The sequence below is a fragment of the Protobothrops mucrosquamatus genome, unplaced genomic scaffold, assembly GCF_001527695.2.
Source record: "Protobothrops mucrosquamatus isolate PMUCROS unplaced genomic scaffold, P.Mucros_1.0 scaffold3101, whole genome shotgun sequence".
NCBI classification, from domain to species: domain Eukaryota; kingdom Metazoa; phylum Chordata; class Lepidosauria; order Squamata; family Viperidae; genus Protobothrops; species Protobothrops mucrosquamatus.
Window position 1 is genome coordinate 43,560 of NW_015389109.1, and position 26,214 is coordinate 69,773.

At 37.1% G+C, this 26,214-nt stretch overlaps 1 protein-coding gene across 1 annotated transcript; it reads right to left on the reverse strand.

Annotated features, from left to right (window-relative positions):
- Nucleotides 1-12,501: 12,501 nt before the first annotated feature.
- On the reverse strand, nucleotides 12,502-25,016 carry LOC107297046 (F-actin-uncapping protein LRRC16A; the record flags this gene model as incomplete). The annotated part of the gene is made up of 5 exons (XM_015826404.2): nucleotides 12,502-13,525; nucleotides 16,787-16,927; nucleotides 21,565-21,798; nucleotides 22,890-22,956; nucleotides 24,587-25,016. Coding segments are annotated over 5 exons (1,009 nt in total), but the record flags the coding sequence as incomplete, so codon positions are not given.
- Nucleotides 25,017-26,214: the final 1,198 nt, after the last annotated feature.

Consider the following 26,214-nt stretch of genomic DNA (forward strand, 5'->3'; position numbering starts at 1 on the left):
ATATGAAAAGGAAATCATCTTTATTATCCGTGGTTAATTAATCAACAGTATTTTTCTGCCTTCAAAATGGGTCTGAAGGCTCCCCTGCCTCTCATAGAAGCAGTACTATTTGTAGAATGTTAAATTAGGGTTTTTAAATGGTTTCAAGTCTTGACAGAAAGCTAGTGTTGGGTGTTTTTGAGGCTGCAGTTGCGCAAGATGGTAATTATTAGCACTATCCATTACCTTCCAATTTTTTTAAAAAAATTATTAGCTGTTTTGTTGTCTTTTCTCAGATCCTGCAATTAACTGCATGTGGCTAGCCTTTAATCATTACTTTCTGAAAACTTTATTTATACTCCTCCATATAAGACAACATAATATAATGAGAAGAAGAAACCAGAGAGAATAAGGCTCAATCTTTGATTATTTATCCTAGTGATATTTCATATCTAGAAAAATACTCTTATTTCTACTTTTTCCAATTTCCCATTCTGCTTACAACAGGGGTGTCAAACTGCCGGCCCACGGGCTGGTTTCATCATTTTGCAATGGCAAAACCGGCCCTATAAGTTGCGCGACGTCACGTGACATCGCGAGTTTGATACCCCTGGCTTACAACATTCATTTTTACAATGAGAATCCCTTGCAAAGACTTGAATTGATTGCATAACAGCTGAGGCAGCAACCCAAAAGATTTCTAAAAACTCTGGAAAAATGGATGTACACAAAACGTCCATATTTGTTCAGCTGCTTGTTCATTTGTTCCATATATGTGTCAGAAATACAGAGATACTACCATTCCCAACTTAGAGGATTGAACTTCTTGATCAAGTTTAGAAGTTTCTAATCTATGCAGAGGTCTATTTTCCATCCACCTTTCCTTTGCATACTTTTGGGTGTAACATTACATTTACATTGCTATGTTCATATCTATAATTACATCAGAATACAATGAAGCTATTCTTAAACCAAGACAATCTATCAACATTTTTATGGGCTTACACATTTGGATATGTAAGCCCATTAAAAATGAAAGGCACTACCACTAAAACTGAAGCATTAATTAACACTATGAACTCCCAAATGGACGAGAATAATTATTATGCTCTGGATAAAGGCTTATGAAATGTTAAATGTGATATTTAAAGCAAGAATTGCCTCCATATCTAATGAATAGGCTTAAGCAAACCCTTTTATTACCCTCTCCTAAATTTCTAAGTAGAAGAATAGATTCAGTAGGGGACGACGTGAAAGGAAATAAATAAAGATGAAAGGAAGGGAGGACTGGAAATGAGTTGGCCTTACTTTTTGACAGTTTTAGAACTGCTACGTTTGTCTTATTCTGGGTAAGGAAACTCAATATCTATCCATAAGATATTATTTTTGCTCAGTTCATTATCAGAGGAAAGCATTCAAATGTCATTCTATGGCAAATGCAGATGACAAAACAGCCAATTCTGGCTGTGAATACATTTAGCTTCCTTATGCCCCCAATGGATACTAGTAATCAACAATCCATCAGAGTTTAAGACAGTCTATTTTTTTCTCTTTCCCCATATAATTAGCATTTAAGCATAAACAAAATCTCTTCAGCTGTTCCAGTTTCATTGTGGCTCATATACCTATCCTGTTTTATGCATAGCTCTACAGACTGATTCCTACAATATCGCTCCAGTAGAAGGTTGTGAGTCCTCATAAAAATTAAATACAATAAGCTACATTGAGAAGACATTTTACAGCCTTCTTGCCTTTAGCCAAAACCCATTACTTCTAACAAAGGGCATTATTGTATCAAACTGTAGTAAAATATACTGTATTTTTGTCTAAGAATGTGATGGCTTACAATAACAACCCTTAGTCAGTGGTCCGTGTCAAGCTAAAATGAGATGTCAGCTGGAGTATTACAGGGCTCCATTGTACAGCCATCATTGTTCCTGTATGCAAAAAATATGCACGAGGTTATCATGCTTATCAAACAAGATTATCAACCTCACGGATGACATCAAGATAAGGAGGATAGCAAATTTCCTGAATCAAGATTCAGGATGATCTTCAAAAACCAGAACAAAAGCCAGAGCTACAGTCAGAACATCTTAATGGCACATTGTTGGAGAAAACTGCTGTGCAGGATTTCCTAGAAATACCTAAGAAAATCAAATTACATTTACAGCAATAATTGACTCACAAACAATGAAAATCCTGTCAAAAGAGATTGACAATACGTTCCTATTTAAGCATGCCTATTTACTCAAAACAAGCCTCTTTGAACTCAAAAACATATAAAGAACCATATTGCCACTCTTGACAGGCTGACCCTTATCACTTTATTCCTAGCTGGCCCATATTTTTACCCCCATATCTCTTTTATTGCTTTATTTCTTCCTCTTAAGTTATGAGGACTGTATTTGTATTTCTGAGCGGAAGGTATGCATGTGGCTTTTAGAGTCCTAATGCTAAGGAGCAACATTCAAATCATTTCATTTCATCTGATTACATTTAATATATACAACATTAAACTATTTGAATGTATTCCTCAGGAAATGTCAGTGATTTCTTAAAGTTAAAAAGAAAAAATAATAATTTGGCCATATAAATTGTCTTGTGCTATGTTTCAAAAGTGACATCCCTTTTCTAAGCTAACACGAGATGCTTAAGCAATTATTATAACAGGCAATGCCTCCAAAGTGCTATCTGGAGGGAGACCATTTGCAATTGGATGCAACAATATCCCTTAGATCCTAATATTTTCATTATTATGTTGTTGGTTGCAAATCCTATTGACAAACATTTTTAGCAGGCGAAGAAAGAAATACTGGCTTCAGTCAGAGAAACACTGAGGAATTGCAGCCATTCTTATTTCCTGAAGGGCACCAGTAACCTTGCCTAGTTGGTATGGGATCAAATGATCTTGCAAACAATATTTACCCCAGTTCATATATTCCTGGTGCAGAACATTCTCCTCTGGAAAATTATGCCCTTAGCACGAACAATTCGTAGTCTTGAAAACTACTTTAAAAAAAGTGTGTGTGAGAGAGAGAGTTGAAGGCCTGAGATTCTTTGATTCCAACTTCATTTCAGCTACAATTTTACTATTTGGACACAAGGAAATGGCTACTTCTGAGCCTCAACTACCTGAGATGGAATGCAGGATACACAACTGCAGAAAGGACTTTTCTCAGGATAAATGAACTTTTGGAGGCATGAATCAAAAGCTCTAATGAGCATTAAATAGAGCTGATTCATTTTTGATATTAGATAATGACAGCAATATCAACCCATGTAGAACATCCTGGATATGCCAGAAATCAACTGACTTTTTTATTATTGGAACTGCTCTTTAGGCTAGTCCAGAATCTCATGCATCTATTCACAGACATGGGGCTCACATCACAACATGCTCCATAGACCTCCCTCCATTCTTTCTTCCTGGTCTGATTCTCTCAACATCACGTTCTCTTTCGTTCTCTCGTTCTCATTCATTTCATTCTCTTTCTTTTTATGTACATGATTTTCTGGGAACAGGCATCTCAAAAGGGTCTTCAGATTGAGCCTCCCAAACAAGGAGATATCAGAGGTGGGGTCAAGTGCTGTCTAGTTGGTGACTTCTGGGTTATATCAATGGCTTAAAAGGTAGGCTGTTAGAGTATCAATGCTAATAATGTCATTTCTTCAAAGGATGTATTGAGTAAGGCAAGAACAATTCTGTTATGATAAATATCTCGTTGAAGTTCCAGAATTCAGGCACTGCTACAGAAAGAAATTATGTACCATTTGCTTTGCTGTTCATACATGGAAAAAAGAAAGCTAAACAATATAAAGTTGAATATTTGCCAGATAATTCAACTATCCTTGAATGTTGAAATAAATATTTCCTTATGGGGAACTAGTTCAAAGGCAAGTTGATAGCTTGACCAAGTTGCCGTGCTGCATTTCATCCAGTCCCTGCTATGCAAGAACACAAGTAAAAAAAAAATAATTAGATGATTCTTTCCATATACACTTCAAACCGTGACATTTTAATAAGGGCTATTCTCATTTACAATATTTGTTCTTAACAGCTGTGGTTTGAAGAACAGAAAGGTCTGCAAACCTGTACTGCAGCCAATAAAATGTTGCTCTAGCAAAATAGTCTTTATCTATTCTGATACTTAATAAATACTTTTCTTTGCACTTGTGAAGGTTGCTATGTATTACTCAGAAGGGCACAATTTAGTTCAACAATAGCAAATCCAATTCTTCAAAACACTTATGCTGAGTACCATTTCTCAGAATGATCAAAGATTCATTACTGCCTCGATAGCTTACAAGATGGACTTCAAAGCTGTCCTTTGATTCTTGTTGTATTCTAATGCTGCATCTTAAACAGCCCCTCTCAACCTAGCATGTAGGGCCACCAGATATAAAACAGCAATTGTTCCCAGCTGACTGAGCATCTATTCTAACATACAGGGAGAAGCTACCTTGTAAACGTACAATATACTCAAGGTTCTTTTACAAAAACAGGGCAATACAGAGCCTCTGGCATTTGTACTCTGTCCTACCAAAGTGGAGTTGCGTAGGACTATAATTCCAAGCTCACACTTCATAAAGGATGTGACTTGAGCAGAAACAGAGCTGCCGTTGTTCTCCAGCAGTATAAGCTTTGATACTTTTGTTTGTGTGATAAACAGGCTCTTTTCTCTAATCCTGAAAAGTAGATCAGGCTGCTCAATATCTCTTTATCCCAATTTTAAAAATAGAGCTTCTACTCTCACCATGATTAATAATCTGGAGCTGAACGTGCAGGGAAAGATGCATCAGGCTTACGAAGAAGGACCAGGCTCTTTCCTTTTCCTCATTAAATCTAAATTAAGTAGGCATGCCCAACAATCCAAAAGAGGCTGCAGCAGAGATAGGAAACTTATGAATGAAGAATAAAGCATTTCTGCAACTGAGAGCAAGCACCTTCACAGGTTTCGAATGCTCGACATTTGGAGCAAAACATTTACTTACCTCTTTTTCTTCTATAGTTAATCCTCGCTTAATGATGTAATGGAGGCCAGAACTTCCATTGCTAAGCAATGTGGTCATATAGTGTGACATAATGGGACAGTGATCCTGGCAGTCTCCCCTGCCATCATTGTATGAGTTTTGTGGGTCATTAAGCGAGGACCTCACATGACTAAAACTTGCAACGTCCTTCTGGTTCCAACAAGCAAAGTCAATAGGGAAGTCTTTGCTTAGGCGGCTTGCAAGCAGGCTGGTGAGTGGATTAGTACTGCAGAGGGCACAAAAACGTGACCAGGAGGTGGGAGATTTCTATGAAGTGCAGGCAGGTGTGTGGGAAGTTGCATGGCCATGTGTCAGGAGGTGGCTGCAGATGGCAGGTGGGTGTGTTTGAGAGTGCTGTGGCCTGGTGCAAGTGTGGCTAGGCGGTGGGCGATACTGCAAACATACCTGTGCATGCTATGGAGTACAAGATCCTTGAAATACTTGGTAGAAAAAGCTACAGGAGCAACTTGTGACCGTCACTGTCAGCCTCCCCATTGACTCTGTTGTGGGAAGCCAGCAGGGGAAGTCACAAATGGTGGCAATGTGACTGTGGGTCGTTGCAATTGTCATGTGGGCTGGTTGCCAAATGCCTGAATCATGATCACATGACCACAGGGGTGCTGTGAAGATCAGAACTTTGGGCACCGGTTGTAAGTACCACTTTTTCAGCACTATTGTAACTTTGAATGGTCACTGAATGAGTGGTTGTTAATTGAGAACTACTTGTGTATCAATCCAATGGGAGAAAACCAAGCAAGGAATTTTTAATTATTAACAATATGAATGCCAAAGTACAGTAACTGAATATAGGAATGTCCCCTGTACTATGAATACTGAGCAATGCATGTGAAGGTAAAGGTAAAGGTTCCCCTATCCCAGGGGGGTAGGCAACCTTGGCTCTTTTATGACTTGTGGACTTCAACTCCCAGAATTCCATGCTGGCTTAGGAATTCTGGAAGTTGAAGTCCACGAGTCATAAAAGAGCCAAGGTTGTCTACCCCTGCCCTATCCAGTCATTTCTGTCTCAAGAGGATGGTGGTCACCTCCGTTTCTTAGCCAAGAGAGCCAGTGTTGTTTGAAGACACTTCCATGGTCATATGGCCAGCATGACTATAGGCCAAGGTGCATGAAACGCTATTACCTTCTCACCAAAGTGGTACCTACTTGCATTTGCCTGTTTTTGAACTACTAGGTGGGCAGGGACAAATAATGGAAGCTCACCCCATTGTGTGGTGCTCGGTCTTGAACTTGGACTGTCAGCTTTCCAGCTGAGAATCTCAGCATCTTTAACCACTGAGCCACTGCGCATGTATGCACGGCGTATGCAGTTATCTCTTTCCAAACGTCTCTCTCCAATCAATGTTGCAAAAGGAGTCCTCTATCACAAAATTTTAGAAAACCAAACCGTTGGAGGAAAGGAAAATACACTGACTTCATTCTTCTTAGTTTCACTGTGTCAGTAAGAAGAAATTAGAGAAGTTTAATGCTGTTCAGCCGAAGCAAATTGGATTTTCTTAGAGAGCAGCTCCATCCTTCTCCTTCCTGGACAAGGTCAATCTAATTAAAACAATTCTAAGATAGCTATTACCCTTCTGTCTTTTTTCATGTTCACCTAATCTTACTAAAAGAATAAAATGTCAGAAGACGAAGGGTCAGGTTTTTTTTCCTTGCCAGATATGACTGATAATTTTCCCAGGTTAATAGAACCTCTAAAGAACCTCTAAACTAAGATTCCCAATGCTTAATTTCAAATTCTCTCAAACCAACTTAAATGTCCTAGGATCCACATAAAATAATGCAGAGTTAATCTGTCCGCTCCTGAATTATTTCAGGCTTCTTAAGATAGTTAGAAGTTGATGTGTTCTCCAGATGCAATAGAACCATAATTTTCAGAATTTCCAACCAACATTTTCTGAAATTCCCAACACATCCAAAAGGCAACAACTCAAGATGGACTGAAATGTTGCATTCATTATATTTTTCTTTTCTTTTTTTTCTTTTGGAGCTCTTATTGTCTCTTTGTTAAAGCAGTGAGTGAGATGAAGCCATTGAAACTTCTTAAAAGCAACTGTTTTCAACCCAAAGGTCTCAGAATAATTTTCAAAGCAATCAATGTTCTGTCCACATAACCAACAACAAAAACTGCATTAAGACTGCATTATCTCCATCCTCACCTTTAGTTCATGCTGGGCAATTTTCTATTAGATTGTTCATATGAATGTGAGTTTCAAAATGATTTAAGAACACCAGTACAAGGATAATAATAATAATAATAATAATAATAATAATAATAATAATAATAATAATAATAATAATAAAAGTTGGAAGGGACCTTGGAGGTCATCTAGTCCAACCCCCTGCTCAGGCAGGAAACCCTATACCATTTCAGACAAATGGCTGTCCAGTCTCTTCTTAAAAACTTCCAGTGTTGAGCATTCACCACTTCTGGAGGATATTGGGGTGCTAGGGTGGTTTATTAACTGGAGGAGCTGAGGAAATGGAGCTCTCCCCTTGGAAACTATCTGCTCCAAATTTTAGTATTAATCTGGCAAAATTATTTCCAATTATTCCTTTTGCACCAGAGGAGAGTTGAGAGTTAATCAGGTCCACTGTCCAACACTTTTGGGCAATGGCACTAGCTTACAGTTGCTCTGCAATTGATGCAAAGACCTGATGTGAAAGTGCTCTAAGCATTTTTCCTTGAAACTCCAAAATTGAGATGGTAGGGGGAGGTGTCCAGAAGTAAACTAGAATGTAGAGAAGCGATCTAAAAGGGCAATATTGAGAAAGAATGGATTAAGCGTAGCTTTTTTCTCCTTTACTTAAACACACAATAAAAACAAGAGTTTTTCATTTAAAGAAACTTTGGTATTTTTTTCTCCATATATTTATAAGAATACATTTCTTCACTTTCTGATCAAGCTAAAACCATCATAGCATAACTTAGTTGCCTCATGCAATACTAGATATTATCAATATATAGCTGCATAAACAATATGACATGAACTCGGCTGCATGAACAACATATTATGAGATATACGTGACTCCCATTTTGTAGGGATTCCATATGATCTTGAAGTCCTGGCTGTTTTCCTTTGGGTTAAGATGAATGGAGCTCCTTGTTGGATGTATTTTTTAGATATGATTTGGGATTGGGTGCCTGGATTCCATCCTGTCTCTTTATTCTATCTCACACAAGTCCTGCTGTGCTGTCTCATCATGTGGAAGGTGGGTGGTCCTGGGAGGGATGAGCAAAGAACATCAGGAATATATATATTCTCAACAGGGTCATCCAAGATGTGAAGGTCATTCCAGTTGCCCAGCCATATTATCAGGCACTAAACTGACCAATGGCAATTCAGGAAAATGCTGGAGATATTACTTACCATAATTGACAATGGCAAGAACATCAATTAATACTATGCGGGAGAATGTAAAGGTAAATTGGTTTTTTTTTTAACCAAGAAAACCATATAGACAGAAAATATAAAACTATTGCAAATCTAGTGCCAGATGATGGACCTTCAAAACATCTAGTTGCTGATGTTGCTATAGGGAAGAAGAAAACCTGAAATTATGATGGGACATGGAACATGAGACTCATGAAACCTTATACCATTTCAGACAAAAACTTCCAGTATTGGAGCATTCACAGCTTCTGGAGGCAGATTGTTCCACTGGTTAATTGTTCTGTCAGGAAGTTTCTCCTTAGTTCTAGGTTGCTTCTCTCCTTGATTAGTTTCCATCCGTTGCGTCTTGTTCTGCCTTCAGGCTCTTTGGAGAATAGCTTGACTCCCTCTTCTTTGTGGCAGCCCGAGATATTGGAACACTGCTATCATGTCCCCCCCTCGTCCTTCTCTTCATTAAACTAGACATACCCAATTCCAGCAACCGTTCCTTATGTTTTAGCCTACAGTCCCCTAATTATCTTTGTTCCTCTTCTCTGTACTCTTTCTAGAGTCTCAACATCTTTTTTACATTGTGGTGACCAAAACTGGATGCAGTATTCCAAGTGTGGCCTTACCAAGGCATTGTAAAGTGGTATTAATACTTCATGTGATCTTGATTCTATCTCTCTGTTAATGCAGCCCAGCACTGTGTTGGCTTTTTTGGCAGCTGCAGCACACTGCTGGCTCATATCTAAGTGATTGTCCACTAGGACTCCGAGATCCCTCTCACAGTTACTACTATTGAGCAAGGTACCCCCTATACTATACAAGTACATTTGGTTTTTCTTGCCTAAATGTAGAACCTTACTTTTTTCACCATTGAATTTCATTTTGTTAGATAGCGCCCAGTGTTCAAGTCTGTCCAGATCCTCCTGTATCCTAAGCCTGTCTTCTGGAGTGTTGGCTATTCCTGCCAGCTTGGTGTCATCTGCAAATTTGATGATTTCCCCATCTATCCCCTTGTCCAAATTGTTGATGAAGATGTTGAAGAGCACTGGGCCCAGAACAGAGCCCTGGGGCACCCCACTACACACTTCCCTCCATGTAGATGCGGTTCCATTGAGGACCACATGCTGAGTACGGCCGGTCAGCCAGCTACGGATCCATCTGGTGGTGATGCTGTCTAACCCACATTTTTTGTCTAACCCACATTTTTCTATCTTATCAAGTAGTAGGTTGTGATCTACTTTATCAAATGCCTTACTGAAGTCCAAGTGACCTTGGAGATTGGTGGTATCCACAGCAAACTATGATGATGTCAAAAATAATACCATGATTTAAATGCCACAACTACAAACTTGCTTCCCAACAGCTGGCACAAGTCGCAGCATTTGTGTGATGCCATTGAACACATGTCATCATTTGCCCATGAGCCCTCCACTGGAGACCCATGGACCCATTTACTTTGATGCTATGCCCAGTGCATTGGATAACAATAGTTGAGAATTGTTGATTAATAGAATATCCTGGATGACAAAAGGGTAACAGAAATGAAAGTACAGCCGGTCAGCAGCTACGAATCCATCTGGTGGAGATGCTGTCTAACCCACATTTTCCTATCTTATCAAGTAGTAGGTTGTGATCTACTTTATCAAATGCTTTACTGAAGTCCAAGTAAATTATATCCACAGCATTCGTCTGATCCACTAATTTTGTCACTTGGTCAAATAATGCAATAAGATTTGTCTGGCATGATCTGTTTTTGACAAACCCATGTTGGCTTTTAGTAATGACTTTGTTTGCCTCTAGGTGTTCTCTGATTCGTTGTTTTATTATCTTTTCCAGAATCTTCCCAGGTATTGAGGTCAGGCTGATAGGTCTGTAATTTCCTGGATCCAGTTTTTCCCCTTTTTTGAAGATGGGAACTACATCAGCTCTTTTCCAGTCCTCTGGTAGTTCCCCAGTGCTCCAGGATCTTTGAAAAATATAGTTCAGTGGTTCTGAGATCACATCTGCCAGTTCCTTCAGAACCTTGGGGTGTAATCCATCTGGTCCTGGTGATTTGAACTCATCTAGGCTGGACAAGTGTTCACTTACCATTTTTTTGCCTATCTGATGTTTCTATTTTGTTTTTTATGGCACTATTTTTGATAAGTTGAGCTGTTTTTTCCCTTTGTGTAAAGACAGATGCAAAAAAATGAGTTAAATAGTTCTGCTTTCTCCTCGCTTGTCACCTTCTTGCCACTTTCTCCCACTAATGGACCAATCATTTCCTTAACTTTTTTCTTGTTTTTTACACATTGAAAGAAGCTTTTTTTTGTTATTTTTGACTTTGGTCACAAGCCTTAGTTCATTTTGAGCCTTAGCTTTCCTCACTTCATCTTTGCAGGCTCGGGCAATTTGCTGATATTCTGCCTTAGTCATGTGCCCCCCTTTCCACTTTTTATACTTGTCCTTTTTATCTTTCAATTTATCAGAGAGTTCTTTATGCAGCCATGCTGGTTTCTTTTGAGAGCTGTTATTTTTCTTTTTTGTTGGTATTGTGCTTGACTGGGCTTTTATTATCTCACTTTTCAAAATTTCCCAAATTTCTTGAGTTGTTTTCCTCTTGAGGATTCTCATCCATGGAATCCTTCCCAACCCGTTTATTGAAATTAGTTCTCTTAAAGTCCAAGACTCTAGTTTGACTGTGTTCTATTGCTTGTGCTTCCATAAAATTCCAATATTGCATGAGCACTTCCTCCCAAGGTTCCTGTGGCTTCAACACCTTCTATCATATGGATATATTTGTCTTCAAATACAATATGAATAATCTAACTCATGGACCAAAGAATCATTCTGACAACCAAAAGATTTTAAAAAGTTACCTATATCCATTCCCTACATTCCACACAAGAAAGCCAATTTTTCTCACATATGAGAGTACATTTCGTGGTCACACGGTCAACACTTGGATTTAATGGCTCATCCTTTCCTCAATTGGGTCCATTAAATCAACATTTTATCATAAGCAGAATGCAGTGAAAATTTCAAAGAATTCTCAGAGAAGTGTGTGTGTGGTAAACAAAGCTAGATATGGTAAAAAAAATATGAATGGATAATAACTGAATGAGGATTGAATAGAAAACTTAATGACCTGTTTAAAAGAAGCACTTGGAGGAGTTTTGTCATACAGAGAATGAATGGGAATTGAACCACGTGAAGGGTGTATTGAGAGGAAGGGGAAGAATGAGAAAGTCATGACTAAATCACATCCTGAAAAAGATGCAAGAAATTTAAAGGAAGAAAAGCAATATATGAAATGATATGATGTAAAAGTATAGTGGAAGTAAGGATGGTTTGCAGTGGGAAAAAAGGTTTGGAGAGCTTAAATGAATAGTGTTGATGTACCCTACATTTAACCACATTTCTTTTTCTTCACGATTTTTCATATATTTGGCTTACTGCAGTGATGGCGAACCTTTTGGCTCAATGTGTCAAAAATTTGGAAAATGCCTAACTTGACTCTGCCGGCACTCCCTGTTCCAAACAAAAGAGAAGCAATTCTCTATCTCTCCCCATCTAGGCCACCCTGAACAGCAGCACTTGGCACTGGGTGTTGGTGAAAGCCGATGTGTCACACAAAACATCATGGCATACCGACGTATGTATCATAGGTTTGCCATCATTAGTTTATTATTTCCTACTCCCTTTCCATGCTTTGTATTACATTATTTATCCTGGAAGCGAAAAACAGGATGGACATGAGGATGTAGACAAGCAAAAACCCTAAGAAAAACTACTCCATTGGACTCTCCTTCCATCCAAACTATCGAACCATTACCACCAATTACAAGTATTACTTAAAGAAATAAATTAATTGATCAAGATACACTTTAGCTCTGGAGGATAGTATTCAAAATATATCTTCCTTAATCTGGTCGCCCTCCAGATGCATTAGACTTTGACTCCTATAATCCCAAGGCCTTGCTAGCTGACTTTTATGGAAGACAAAGTCCAACTTACCTAGAGATAACAGACCGAACAAGTGTCGCCTCATTATTGTAATGCAATGGCAAAATGAGGACACATCTTAAAAAAATAGAAATTCTTATTTCATTTGTAAAATCATTTTATTGGTACAAATATACATATGAATAAAATTCCTTCTGCCCAAATCGTAAGCAAATGCATGTAAAAGATTGAAAAAGTAAAGAATTGCTTTTACGGACAAGGAACTATTTGTTTTGAAGTACGTGATAAAGGTAGAGAGGATGCAGACAGATCCCAAAGTGACCTCTACAAAATACCAATATTGATAAAATATCCATTGCCTTCATTTCAATTCAACATGTTTACTTATGGATATGGAAGCATAGCAAAGTGTTAGTAATTGTTTTTCTACTTTTGTGCTTTTGAACAGTACACAAAATGTAAATGATTTTGTTCTTAAATACAGAGTTACAACAAATATGGGTAAAGTCTCCCAAAGGAGGATGTAAAAATCATATCCAAGCATCTAATATATATTATTTATACAAATTCTTTTATTAGTGTGCTCTGTTGATATAATTACAATGTGCAATTGCATTCAGCAAGAATATATTTATAAAGTAAGTCGCGTGCAAGTTTGACAAATTTACATTCAGCAGTCCAACACTTTTCCTGCTGCACAGTAATGGGTTAGTGTAAGAAAATGACCAATCTATTTGCTTTGAGTTTTTTCAACCACAAAGCTCTAATGCAAGGCATTATTTTTGTAGCTGCTTCAGAAAATTCAAGTAGAAGACATGGAATAGTTGCTGGCTTTAGCAAAGGCATGATAGAGAATATCTGGAAATAATTAGAAAAAAACCCCAAATTATTTTTTAATCTGATTACCAATGCAAATATTGATCTTTGAGAAGCTTCTTAAAAAAAAATAGAAAGGAAAAGCTAATGGGGTCAGTAGTAGTTGGACTCCATTATCATGAAAGTATCTGCACTGTTAAGCCCATAATCAACCAATTAAATAAAAATAAAGTCTTTATCTGGCTCTTCTCCAGAGTCACTGGACTTGCTTCCTTGCTGGCCATTTTTCCTTAAAGGTCTCTGCTTTTGTTCCTGGGATTCAGAAATCTGATGTCCTGGGCTTTTCTTTGGACCTATATTGTGAGACAGAAGGCTTTGTTAGGCGAGCTGAAATTTTCTCCAAAAATAATCCCTGCAAAAACAAAGCAATTTTTATACAATATCATCTTGGACCTCCATCTTTTCTGGAACTAGAGATCTGAAAAACAGCACACTCCAGTTGCAAGGGGAGGCAGAAAGCATGCTTATAGTTCTCTGTAACTTGCTTTGCTCTTCTCTGCCAGAAATAGTATTCTGATCCTAAAACTTTCCCCCTTTCCACTGGTCAAATGACAACAACCATCCCAAACTACCACAAGTTACTTTCAAGCAAGACCTGCAGGAAGATGATATATAGCAGTGGTGGCGAACCTATGGCACGTGTGCCAGAGGTGGCACTCAGAGCCCTCTCTGTGGGCACACACGCCGTCGCCCCAGCCCTGCCATCCCCCATGGCCCCCTCCTCACCAGCAGCCCCCCCAGAGGAGAGTCGCCCCCAGGCGCAGCCTGTGCAGAGCAGCGCAGCCAAGGACATGGCAGCCGGGCAGTGGGGACGAGACTCCGCCCTCGCGCCACATCGCATGCAGATGATGCTGCAGGGCGTGGACAGAGGGCATGGCCATGACACTGCTGGGCCGCCTGGGCGATCTGCTGTGGTGGGTCGTGGAGGCGGTGAGTGGCCCTGCGGGCAGGAGAGGTGGGGGTAGGGCAGGGGTGAGGCGGTTTTGGGGCACTCAGTCTCTAAAAGGTTCGCCATCACTGATATATAGTCTACATAAAAAGTGTGCATTGCATATAAATGCCAGCCTATTGTTTAAAATGTCTTTCTGGCCTGAAACACTATTTCATGCCTTCCCATTGCCTCTCCATTCCCCGTTTCTCTTATACATTTTATATTTTCAGATTGTGAGCCTGAACCTGTCTCTCTTTATTGCTGTGACCTACTTTGAGAGACAATACTTATCTTAAAATGGATATACAGTTAATGAATAAGAAGCTCAAAAACATGTCCTGCATTGTGGATGTTGTTCATAAAAGAGGGGAAAAAATCTATAGAGTAATAGGCAATGGCACTCAGATGATAGTATTAGATAAATCAGTATATGGAATTACAACCCATCAATCAAAATAAAGTTAAAGGTATTTTGGCTCATGAATGCTCATGGTTATGACAGACATAAGTACTAATGTGCAAATACACAAAAATTATCAGAAGGATGACAAATAAAGTAGCCCAGATGAAAATTCTTAAAACCAACTTAGTGTTTATACTAAATTAAATATTTATTCAAAAAGTTTTAATAAATAGCAGTATGACATGTTTGGCACAAGGTACAGGAAGTTTTAAATTAACCCCCCCACACACAAAAAAATTCTGCATTTCCCACAATTAGCTTATGAATTAGCTAAATTGACATGAAGCTGCTATAGCTGTACATATACGATTCCTATATGTTAAATAGACTAAGACTACAATCCTCTTTTTCTACTTACAGAATAAAATTAATTACATTTTATATAAAAGATGTACAAGTATAAGCCAGGATAGTCTGTTGTTCAGAGCAATTATCGGTTGTTACTTCAAAAATATAGAAATAAATGATATAAGAATTAGTAATCTTTCCATAATATAATAAATGAAACAACTCTTCTTTAAACTCTAATGAATGAGACATATTTCCAACAGACCACACCAGAAATTCTTCCATATTTGGCAACAAAAACATCTGCTTATTTCTTATTCAGCATCCACCAAAAATAGAACTCTGCTCTATTCATTAATAAATCAGAACTTATTCACTAAAAACCAAATGAAAGATTAAAGAGGCATGAAAAATTATGCTTCTTCAAAAACTTTAAAAATCAAATTTTACAGTTTCATTGATGAAGTAAAATGCACAGCAATTAGTATTTAAAACTCATTCAAATCATCAGCACCTCCAACAATTTTTGCCATTCATCAAAACTGCTATCCTGGAAGACATGCAGATATCCTACATACACACTCACACACAGAAAGCTTTTTGTAATTTCCTAAGAAAGTGTGTGTGTGTGTGTGTGTATGTATATATACATATATGTGTGTGTGTATATACACACACACACACATACATACACAGAGACACACACGTTTGCTATTACATTATGTTGTGATGCATTATCACTTATTATGTTATACCAATTTATGTTTTACTTTATTTTTTTAAAAAAAAATCCTCTTCAATGTAATCCTTTTTATACAATTACACAACAGACCAAAAGTAGTTTGTATGTTTAGCATTCCATTATAGATTGTTAAAATTCTAGGTTTTATATGATAATTTTGATTTTCTGTTATACCTATGGCAGCGGAGCTGGAATATTTTATTTGACTGGGCAAGATGATGGCCAGTGCTTCCAAAAATGATGGTTTTCCATTAATGTCTGTATCTTATAAAAGGAGTCCTCAACCTGTGGGCCAGGGCCCACTACCGGGCTGTAGCCTATTTGCAACTGGGCCGCGTGAGTGGTGGGCCAGTGCACACACAGTCCCATTCACGCAAACTGTGGGTGCCGACGTCCGCAGACCCACTCATGAGAGTGGCGGGCACACACCCCTCCCATTCACAGAAATGGAGCTATGTGTGCGTGCATGCGTGTGCACCTGCCCCTAACACAAAACCATTCCCTCTTCCCACACCCTTCCCATGCCAGACCAACATGGAAAGGCTGGGAAATGATTTTCCATATAACTGAGAGCAGCATCAAAATGGGGCCACCAAACAATACTGTATGAAGAAGCCTAGCTATTACAACTATACTCTCTGATCTGATCTCAGATCATGTTCTAAAACATAAGAGGCAATAAGTACCTATTTTAGCCAGGAGGATGATTTTATTTAAGATTTTTTTGTCTAGGTTGCCTTTCTTTGTTTTCAAACAAGTTCTTTATGTCTAGAGATTTGGTTTCATTGGTTTAATGCATTAAATTAAACTTTTCCTGCTACTACTTTAAACTGTTACAACTCCCAGCTTAACATTTTTTTAAAAAAGTATGTTAAATGCAAAGATGTAATCTCACTGCTGCTTCACTCCTGTGAATGAGAAACATATAAATGATAAAACTGAACATGAAAGATGGGAGAAGAAAGGGTTATGAAGTTAAACGGAGGGTATGTGGAAACATATCCTTTCTTTGTATCATCAGTGTACACAAATATATGAATAACTAAGAACAAATGTTTGCTTTCTGGTAAGTGTGCATGTCAAACATTATACCAGAAAAGGATACCAGGAAGATAAAGTAACATCCCTACCTTCATGTGAAAGAGGTCTGAGAGCTGCCTGAGGGCTGCTTTGACTATCTTTTTCTTTATCAGACGGAACTCTCTTCAAAACAGGGGGAAGTAGGGCAATTTTAGGGGAACCTGGACTGGACTGAGACTCTGGGACATCATCTGAGGAAATATCAGAAAGATTAAATCAGTTTAAAACTGCACAGCTCTCAATGTATTTTGTGCACTTGGTGTATTGCTTAAACATTGTGATAGTCCAACAAATATAGGTAGTCCTTGACTTATGACCACAATTGAGCCCAAAATTTCTGTTAGTAAACAAAACAATTGCTAAGTGAGTTTTCTTGCCCCAGTTGTTAAGTGGATCATTGCAATTGTTAAGTTAGTAACACGGTTGTTAAATGGATCTGGATTCCCCATTGACTTTGCTTGTCAGAAGGTTGCAAAAGGTGATCACATGACCCTGGGACACTGCAACCGTCATAAATATAAGCCAGTTGCCATGTGTCTGAATTTTGATCACGTGACCATCAAGATGGTACAATAGTCTTAATTGTGACTTTTTTTCAGTGTCATTGTAACTTCAAAGAGTCATTAAACAAATGGTTGTAAGTTGAAGATTACCAGTACAAAACTGAAAACAAATGATGTTTTGAATAAGTATAAATCAGTCAGACTCATCCATCGTACACATACACTACCAATGTTAATACATTGTACATAATGTCATTAACGTGAATAGGAACCAACTTAAATGAGACAGCCAGAAATCTATATATCTGTCCTATATGATAAAAAGGAAAACATGGCAAGTTCTCCACACAATCATGCTGAATCATCTCTAAAAAGGCTACAAGAAAACTGTTTAAAAGAACATGGCACAACATAAGTTCCATGCTGTCCCTAATGCTTTCAGTTTTTAATGAAAGGAAAGCTTTCACCCTCAATGGAAGAAATGTCAACACATAGTTTCCCATTATATCTATGTGGGCATAATATTTATTCAAATGAAGCTATATTGTAAAATGCTATTAAGACAGACAAAGTAAATACAAAAGATGCTGTGATTTTCTACTGTCATCCTCCTTTGTTCATGTCAGGGATAACATCTCTGATCAATTTTGTTCCCTCCTAGTAGACACAATTTCTGTTTTTCTGATGAATCCTATTTTTGATTAACTCAGATTCAAGTGTGCTAAGAAGTGGCATCTTTTGAGATGCTTAATACAACCAATAATATTTTTTTGCAAATAATAGAAGCAATTAAGTAGACAATAACTATTACATATCCACTACATCTAAGGCTTCTCTTTCTAAATACAGCATGTGGAAACTGAAATTTCATTACATTTAATGAATATCTGGAACACTGAATTATATTATCACATAATTTATAAACATGTTTTATAAAGTGTATAAATTATCCCCAGTCTAAATGGTGTACATATGAGCAACAGCAATGCAATATCAATGCATTTATGAATCTAGTAAAAACATTATCTGTCCATAACTCTTCCTCTAATTTGGCCAAGAATATGTAATTACTTGTATGACTCTTGAGGTCTTCTGAAACAGCCAAGTTCCTTTTATCTTCTTAACTAATTTTTATTAAAGAGATTTTTCAAAGAAATAAAAACAGTACAGATTTTGAATTACAGAAGAATAAAGAAAAGTAATAAGAAAGTGAAAAAGAAACATTGACAAAGAGCCGGCAAAGAGAGAGAGAAAAGGAAAGATTAAAAGAAGATACTAATGAAGTGGTTTCTGATCTCCTTGACAGGGATTTTAGACACTAGAACAGTTGGGCTTTAGCTTTTAAGAAGCCATGAGAGTAGAAGTGACCTATTTTGGGAAAGGATCCTTGGAAACTAAAGTGATCCAAAGGAAGAAAATTTCAAGAGGATTTTGCTTTCTTGGTCCCTTCTCATAACACTTCCTGGTAGGTGGGGATCTTCAACAGGCCATCTTGCTTTGGATGAACTAGGTGGGCAGAATACACCTGGAAAAGTAAATCTCGTGGGCATCTAAATTTCTGAACTCTCTCTTGAAATTAGCATCTTAAATTCCACTCAGAGACATATTCATGCAATCTGATCTCAATTACTTAAAGGTTATAATAATTCAAATTAAGATTAAAAAAAGGTTTAAAACCCATGCCAACATTTTAATAATTGGAAATTAAGGGAAATAGAGAAGGGAAATGTTGAAATCTTGGGGACAGTTAAAAGGTACTGCTAAATACATTTCTAATTAGCATATAAAGTACAGCAGTATTAGGTCTTTACCACGGAAATCCAGTTTCTAGCATGAAAAAGATTAGTCAAAAATTGAATAATATGCTGCCCTCTTTCCAAAAGTATCTCTCAAGGATTTTAATTATTAACTTTCCATACACTGTTAAAATTGATGCAATGTTAAAATAATCTCACCTGTCCGCGAAGCAGACCGTGGCTTCTGAGGAACTGTTGGTCGTCCTGTTAGGGTGGGCTTTGTGGACTGCAGTGGAGGTTTTGGACTGGAANCTTCTCTGTACTCTTTCTAAAGTCTCAACATCTTTTTTACATCGCGGTGACCAAAACTGGATGCAGTATTCCAAGTGTGGCCTTACCAAGGCATTGTAAAGTGGTATTAACACTTCACGTGATCTTGATTCTATCCCTCTGTTAATGCAGCCTAGCACTGTGTTGGCCTTTTTGGCAGCTGCAGCACACTGCTGGCTCAGTTGTTAAGTGGATCATTGCAGTTGTTAAGTTAGTAACACGGTTGTTAAATGGATCTGGATTCCCCATTGACTTTGCTTGTCAGAAGGTTGCAAAAGGTGATCACATGACCCTGGGACACTGCAACCGTCATAAATATAAGCCAGTTGCCATGTGTCTGAATTTTGATCACGTGACCATCAAGATGCTACAATAGTCTTAATTGTGACTTTTTTCAGTGCCATTGTAACTTCAAAGTGTCATTAAACAAATGGTTGTAAGTTGAAGATTACCAGTACAAAACTGAAAACAAATGATGTTTTGAATAAGTATAAATCAGTCAGACTCATCCATCGTACACATACACTACCAATGTTAATACATTGTACATAATGTCATTAATGTGAATAGGAACCAACTTAAATGAGACAGCCAGAAATCTATATATCTGTCCTATATGATAAAAAGGAAAACATGGCAAATTCTCCACACAATCATGCTGAATCATCTCTAAAAAGGCTACAAGAAAACTGTTTAAAAGAACATGGCACAACATATAAGTTCCATGCTGTCCCCAATGCTTTCAGTTTTTAATGAAAGGAAAGCTTTCACCCTCAATGGAAGAAATGTCAACACATAGTTTCCCATTATATCTATGTGGGCATAATATTTATTCAAATGAAGCTATATTGTAAAATGCTATTAAGACAGACAAAGTAAATACAAAAGATGCCGTGATTTTCTACTGTCATCCTCCTTTGTTCATGTCAGGGATAACATCTCTGATCAATTTTGTTCCCTCCTAGTAGACAAAATTTCTGTTTTTCTGATGAATCCTATTTTTTATTAACTCAGATTCAAGTGTGCTAAGAAGTGGCATCTTTTGAGATGCTTAATACAACCAATAATATTTTTTTGCAAATAATAGAAGCAATTAAGTAGACAATAACTATTACATATCCACTACATCTAAGGCTTCTCTTTCTAAATACAGCATGTGGAAACTGAAATTTCATTACATTTAATGAATATCTGGAACACTGAATTATATTATCACATAATTTATAAACATGTTTTATAAAGTGTATAAATTATCCCCAGTCTAAATGGTGTACATATGAGCAACAGCAATGCAATATCAATGCATTCATGAATCTAGTAAAAACATTATCTGTCCATAACTCTTCCTCTAATTGGGCCAAGAATATGTAATTACTTGTATGACTCTTGAGGTCTTCTGAAACAGCCAAGTTCCTTTTTTCTTCTTAACTAATTTTTATTAAAGAGATTTTTCAAAGAAATAAAAACAGTACAGATTTTGAATTACAGAAGAATAAAGAAAAGTAATAAGAAAGTGAAAAAGAAACATTGACAAAGAGCCGGCAAAGAGAGAAAAAAAAGGAAAGATTAAAAGAAGATATTAAAGAAGTGGTTTCTGATCTCCTTGACAGGGATTTTAGACACTAGAACAGTTGGGCTTTAGCTTTTAAGAAGCCATGAGAGTAGAAGTGACCTATTTTGGGAAAGGATCCTTGGAAACTAAAGTGATCCAAAGGAAGAAAATTTCAAGAGGATTTTGCTTTCTTGGTCCCTTCTCATAACACTTCCTGGTAGGTGGGGATCTTCAACAGGCCATCTTGCTTTGGATGAACTAGGTGGGCAGAATACACCTGGAAAAGTAAATCTCGTGGGCATCTAAATTCCTGAACTCTCTCTTGAAATTAGCATCTTAAATTCCACTCAGAGACATATTCATGCAATCTGATCTCAATTATTTAAAGGTTATAATAATTCAAATTAAGATTAAAAAAAGGTTTAAAACCCATGCCAACATTTTAATAATTGGCAATTAAGGGAAATAGAGAAGGGAAATGTTGAAATCTTGGGGACAGTTAAAAGGTACTGCTAAATACATTCCTAATTAGCATATAAAGTACAGCAGTATTAAGTCTTTACCACGGAAATCCAGTTTCTAGCATGAAAAAGATTAGTTAAAAATTGAATAATATGCTGCCCTCTTTCCAAAAGTATCTCTCAAGGATTTTAATTATTAACTTTCCATACACTGTTAAAATTGATGCAATGTTAAAATAATCTCACCTGTCCGCGAAGCAGACCGTGGCTTCTGAGGAACTGTTGGTCGTCCTGTTAGGGTGGGCTTTGTGGACTGCAGTGGAGGTTTTGGACTGGAAGGGGCGCTAGAAGAACTTTTTGTCCTAGCTCCAATTTCTATCTTTGGTTCAGCTTTTGAATTTTTTTCTGTCGAGACTGTGATAGAATCTTCCCTACTGAGAGCCAACTGATTCTCTGGAGAAGACTGATGAAGTTTCATTACTGAAACAAAATGAACCAGGGAACAAAGACAGAGGTCAAAGGCATTGTCGGTTTTAATATAAAAAGTTTCCACCCTCCATAACAGTAAAGAAAAACAGCGTATGGAGGAATGCCGATTGTAAACGAAAGTAAACATTACTAACTTTGTCTGAACTGCCCTTTGTTCTTATTAGTTAGAGCAATGCTACTTTGACCAACAATTCTAATGAAGCATCCAATAAGTTCCCAATTTTTATAATAATGGTTGGAGGAGAAGCATGCTGACAGTGTGAGTGCTAGACCTATAGGGTGTTTTTTTTTTTGTAACTGGCTTGGTGCCATTGGAAAAATTTTAGTCAATTCAAGAGGACACAGAATGTATCTTTTAGAAAGACTAGGATAGTCATATACATATATTCCGTGTATCTGGAAGAGAATCAGTACTATAAGCTATTGAGAAACTTACCAAGAACTTGATAAACAGTTGGCATGCAATTGCAGAATAACGTCAAATATTTCCTATCTGAAAATAGTTTCGGGAATCCTAATATGATTTATTAATCTAAGACAGATTTTGGGGGCATTTTAATAGACCTATAGTAGGAATACCTGTTTCCTTTATTATAGCTATTTTAAGATGTTAAGTAAATCAGATTAATGAAAAAACATTAAATATTTTCTTTTGCTTTCACCTTTGTGAAAGTACTAAAAATTGTATAAAACAGTGTTCCAAAACCACTTTCCCAATCTATTGAGGAGTTGGCCATGGGAGGAAAGAGAGGCAGATATTTTAGAAATGGAAATCATCCACTGGCAATAACCTATGGTCAAAATGTGAGTTAATTTGGCATCAGGTTTGGTAAATTTAGGTCACATCAAATGAAGACATTTAAATGAGATATGGTATAATTACAACCATACAGAACTTGTGCTTAGATTTAATAGATTTAATAACGTGTGTACCTGCAATCTCCTGCACATTTTGTGCCTTGATAGATTCATTCAATATCAGTAAATAAGATCTAATATATGCAGATTAGGAAATTTAAAGATATTGGTGCAGTTTCATTTTACTAGCCTTAAAGAATACAGAATACTCTGGAGTAACTCACCAGCTCCATCCTGTCGTTCTGAATTCAGTGAAAGATCTGCTGAATCTCTAACATCATTCCCTAATTTCTTTAAAACAACAGGACACATCAAAATTAGTATGTCTTTTTTCTAAACAGCAGATTGCAAACTCAACAAGAATTGGGAATTATATGTCTCAAAACCCAGAATTGTATTAAATTAAAATGATGTAAATAGTGCTCCATGGTACTACCTTTGAAGCGGGTTTGGAATTCCTGTTGGGACTGAATATTCAGATTGCTATCTGAAGCTGTATGATACACTGATATATACACTGAACATATACTGAAGCTCTATTAAACACTGCTATATACCATGTATCTTGTTGATATTAAAAAAGCTAAATTAATTGTAGTTTATTTCTGGTTTTATTTTGTTGTTTGTAACATTAAATGGCCTAAAAACTTGGAAGCAATTGTCTTAAATTAGGATCACTAAAATGCTCCATAAAACTATTTCCCACTTAAATAATATTTCTTGTTTCCATCTTCTGATAATGTAATGATGGGAGATTCCTCTCTACACACATATGGTTCTGTTGCCAATTCAACTATCTTTCCAATTATAGGAGAAATGTGTCTGTTCCAATTAGAAGAGAATAAATGTAGCTCAGGGTTGAACTGTGGAGTTCTTGGTGCTCTCTGAGCTTGGTTGTTTTCTTGCTGATGTTTCATTACTCAAGTAGGTAACATCATCAATGCTAGAGAGTGTGGAGTTTGCTCCCTGTTTATATACAGTGGCTTGCCCAGTGAGTTTTGGTGGGGGTGCGGCTTTCTTGAGAGTCCCTTGCTTAGGGCATTGTTTTCTCCCTGATTTTTGTGTTAATCTCTGTTTATCACAGATATATTCTTTATCAGAAAGTACCCTCTGTAGGAATACTGATAAACTTTTATTTAGGTCTTTTTCTTCCATGAATTTTACCCAAAAATTGAACCATCAACCTTTAAGGTACTTCTTTGCATGATAATATCACATTATAATCCTAATAAAATAGTTAAAATCTCCTTTAAGGAGTTATCATTGCACTGAGTAGGTTGCAAACTGATTATAAAAATGCCTCTATGAAGGTTTATGAAATCTTTTGTGTGCTTTAGATCATCATGTCCTGTATTTATATGGCTTTAGCATCTCTTCTAAACAGTATACAATAAGTATCAAATAACTGCTGTACTAACACAATAGCCCCATGTTTATATGATAATCCTTTGATGTGCTAATTAATCTATTCTACATAGTCTCATTTGCATGCATTTGTTTCTGGAGTTAGTATTTAGTTCATCAAACACTAGATGGAGCAAGATCTCCACTATATATGTTTGCTCAGATGGCTTGTTAATTCACATTCATTTAACTGCAACACTTATGCCAATTCACATATCCAATTCAGAGCAAACCTTCACATATACAACATTCAGCATTTGCCATCCTTTGTCTATGGAACATCATCTGTAAGCACAGTAACACTGCTGTGTCAAGTAGTAAGTTCTTATGGTTTTGTTTCTACATGGATTTGAATTTAAAGCAGATTCTATCACAGATTTTGATGGAGAAAAGCTCAATTGTTGATATAAAATGGCTCAAGATGACCTCCAATATTGGCCATTTTATTGTAAGTAACGTTATAACAGGAATCATCTTCTTAAGAGAAAAGTCATATTAAAATGAAAATATCCCTAACCTTCTGTGCTGATGCTGCTCTCCGTTCCTGCTTGGCTTTTATTTCTGCAAGAAGGCCACTGCCTATCATCTGCACCCCATACCTACGTCCTCCTTGAGGACTGCCTTTGCTGTCACCCTTTTCAAGCTTTGACGCATCCTCCAAAGGAACCTCTTCTGTTGAATCTGGTGTTTTTAATTCCTCAGTTTTTTCAGAGGTGCCATTTTGTTCAGCTGACTTCAAATCCTTCTTTGCAGTCTCTACAGTGGGGCCTTTGACAACACTTCTGGGAGATGAAGATTCTTCAGGCATTAACACAGTTGAAGGACGCTCAGATTTGGATCTAGGTTTGATTAAATTAAGAAAGCCACTTTTCCGAGAATCTCTTTTTTTCTTTTCGTCACCTACTTCACCAGAATCACTGCTGTCTGAGCCTTTTGTGGAGGACTTCCTAATAAAGAAAAAAATCAAATACATGTAAGCAAATAAAGATTTTATCTGAATGAACTTGAGCAAATTATGAATCCTTAAATTTTCCTTCCACATTCCTCTACTAGCATACTGAATGAAGACTAGAAGCTTATGAAGTATATCTTTATTGTATTAACCTAAACAAGGTTAATCTTAATTATTCAAAAAACTAACTTTGTATCTTAGTTTCTCCTGCAGGTTGATTAAATAACCTACATTCAGGATTAACTATGTAATCCTAGAAACTGCATTTTGTTTCTTAGAAACATTTCCTTTCACTGTGATTCCAGGATATTTATGATTCCAGGATAATGTATGATTGGGAGAAACTTTGATAAGTATGATGAAATGAGAAATTATTTCAAGAGCATGCAGATCAAAGGGAGGGCAGGGAAGCAGCACTATTCTGTCCCCTATGCTAACCAACCATCTGTTTTTTTGCTTTCACTCAGCTCTTACTCAGGGTCTTCAGGCAAGATGAACTGTTTCTACCAGTAAATCATTGTAAGAAATACAACTTTACCCATTCTCCCTCCCTTTTTCTAGTGTACCATATCTGATAACAAGGACCGTTATACTACTGATCTTTTAAGCTGACTTGAAAGATTTATTGGCTAAGAAAAGGGGGGGATCTTTTCAGTAGACAAAAGAAATGACCTAGACATATGGTTTAGTCATGAAGATATTTCACACCTTTAGTCCTAGAGCAGATTTTGAACTCTACCTTACTCTTTCTCTTTGAAATGATTTAGCTTAAAGAGTTACCCATGAAGACAAACATACTAATAGATAGGCTGCTGTGGCATATCAAACAGCCACCGTAAGGACCCGTTCAGACAGCTATTTAATGTCCTGTCCTTCAGTAAAATAAGTGGACATAAATTGTGCTGCTCACATAGCTGAGTTTTACTGCACTCAGTAAAGTTTCACATTAGGGATTTGCAGATCCCCTGATCCTCCTCACCCAGGGTCATCTAACAGTGGGAAAAAAGATCCACCAGTTGTTCTCTTCCTTTATCTTTTAGGGTAATGGCTTTTTAAAAGTTCAAGCCCTATTTTTTAATATCTATTTATTGATCTTTAAATCTTCTGTACAACGTAGAAGATTGAGAGATTGTAGTGCTCAAAGGCCCCCCCCCCTCTATTTTTTAAAAGAAAAGACTCAACATGAGCACAAA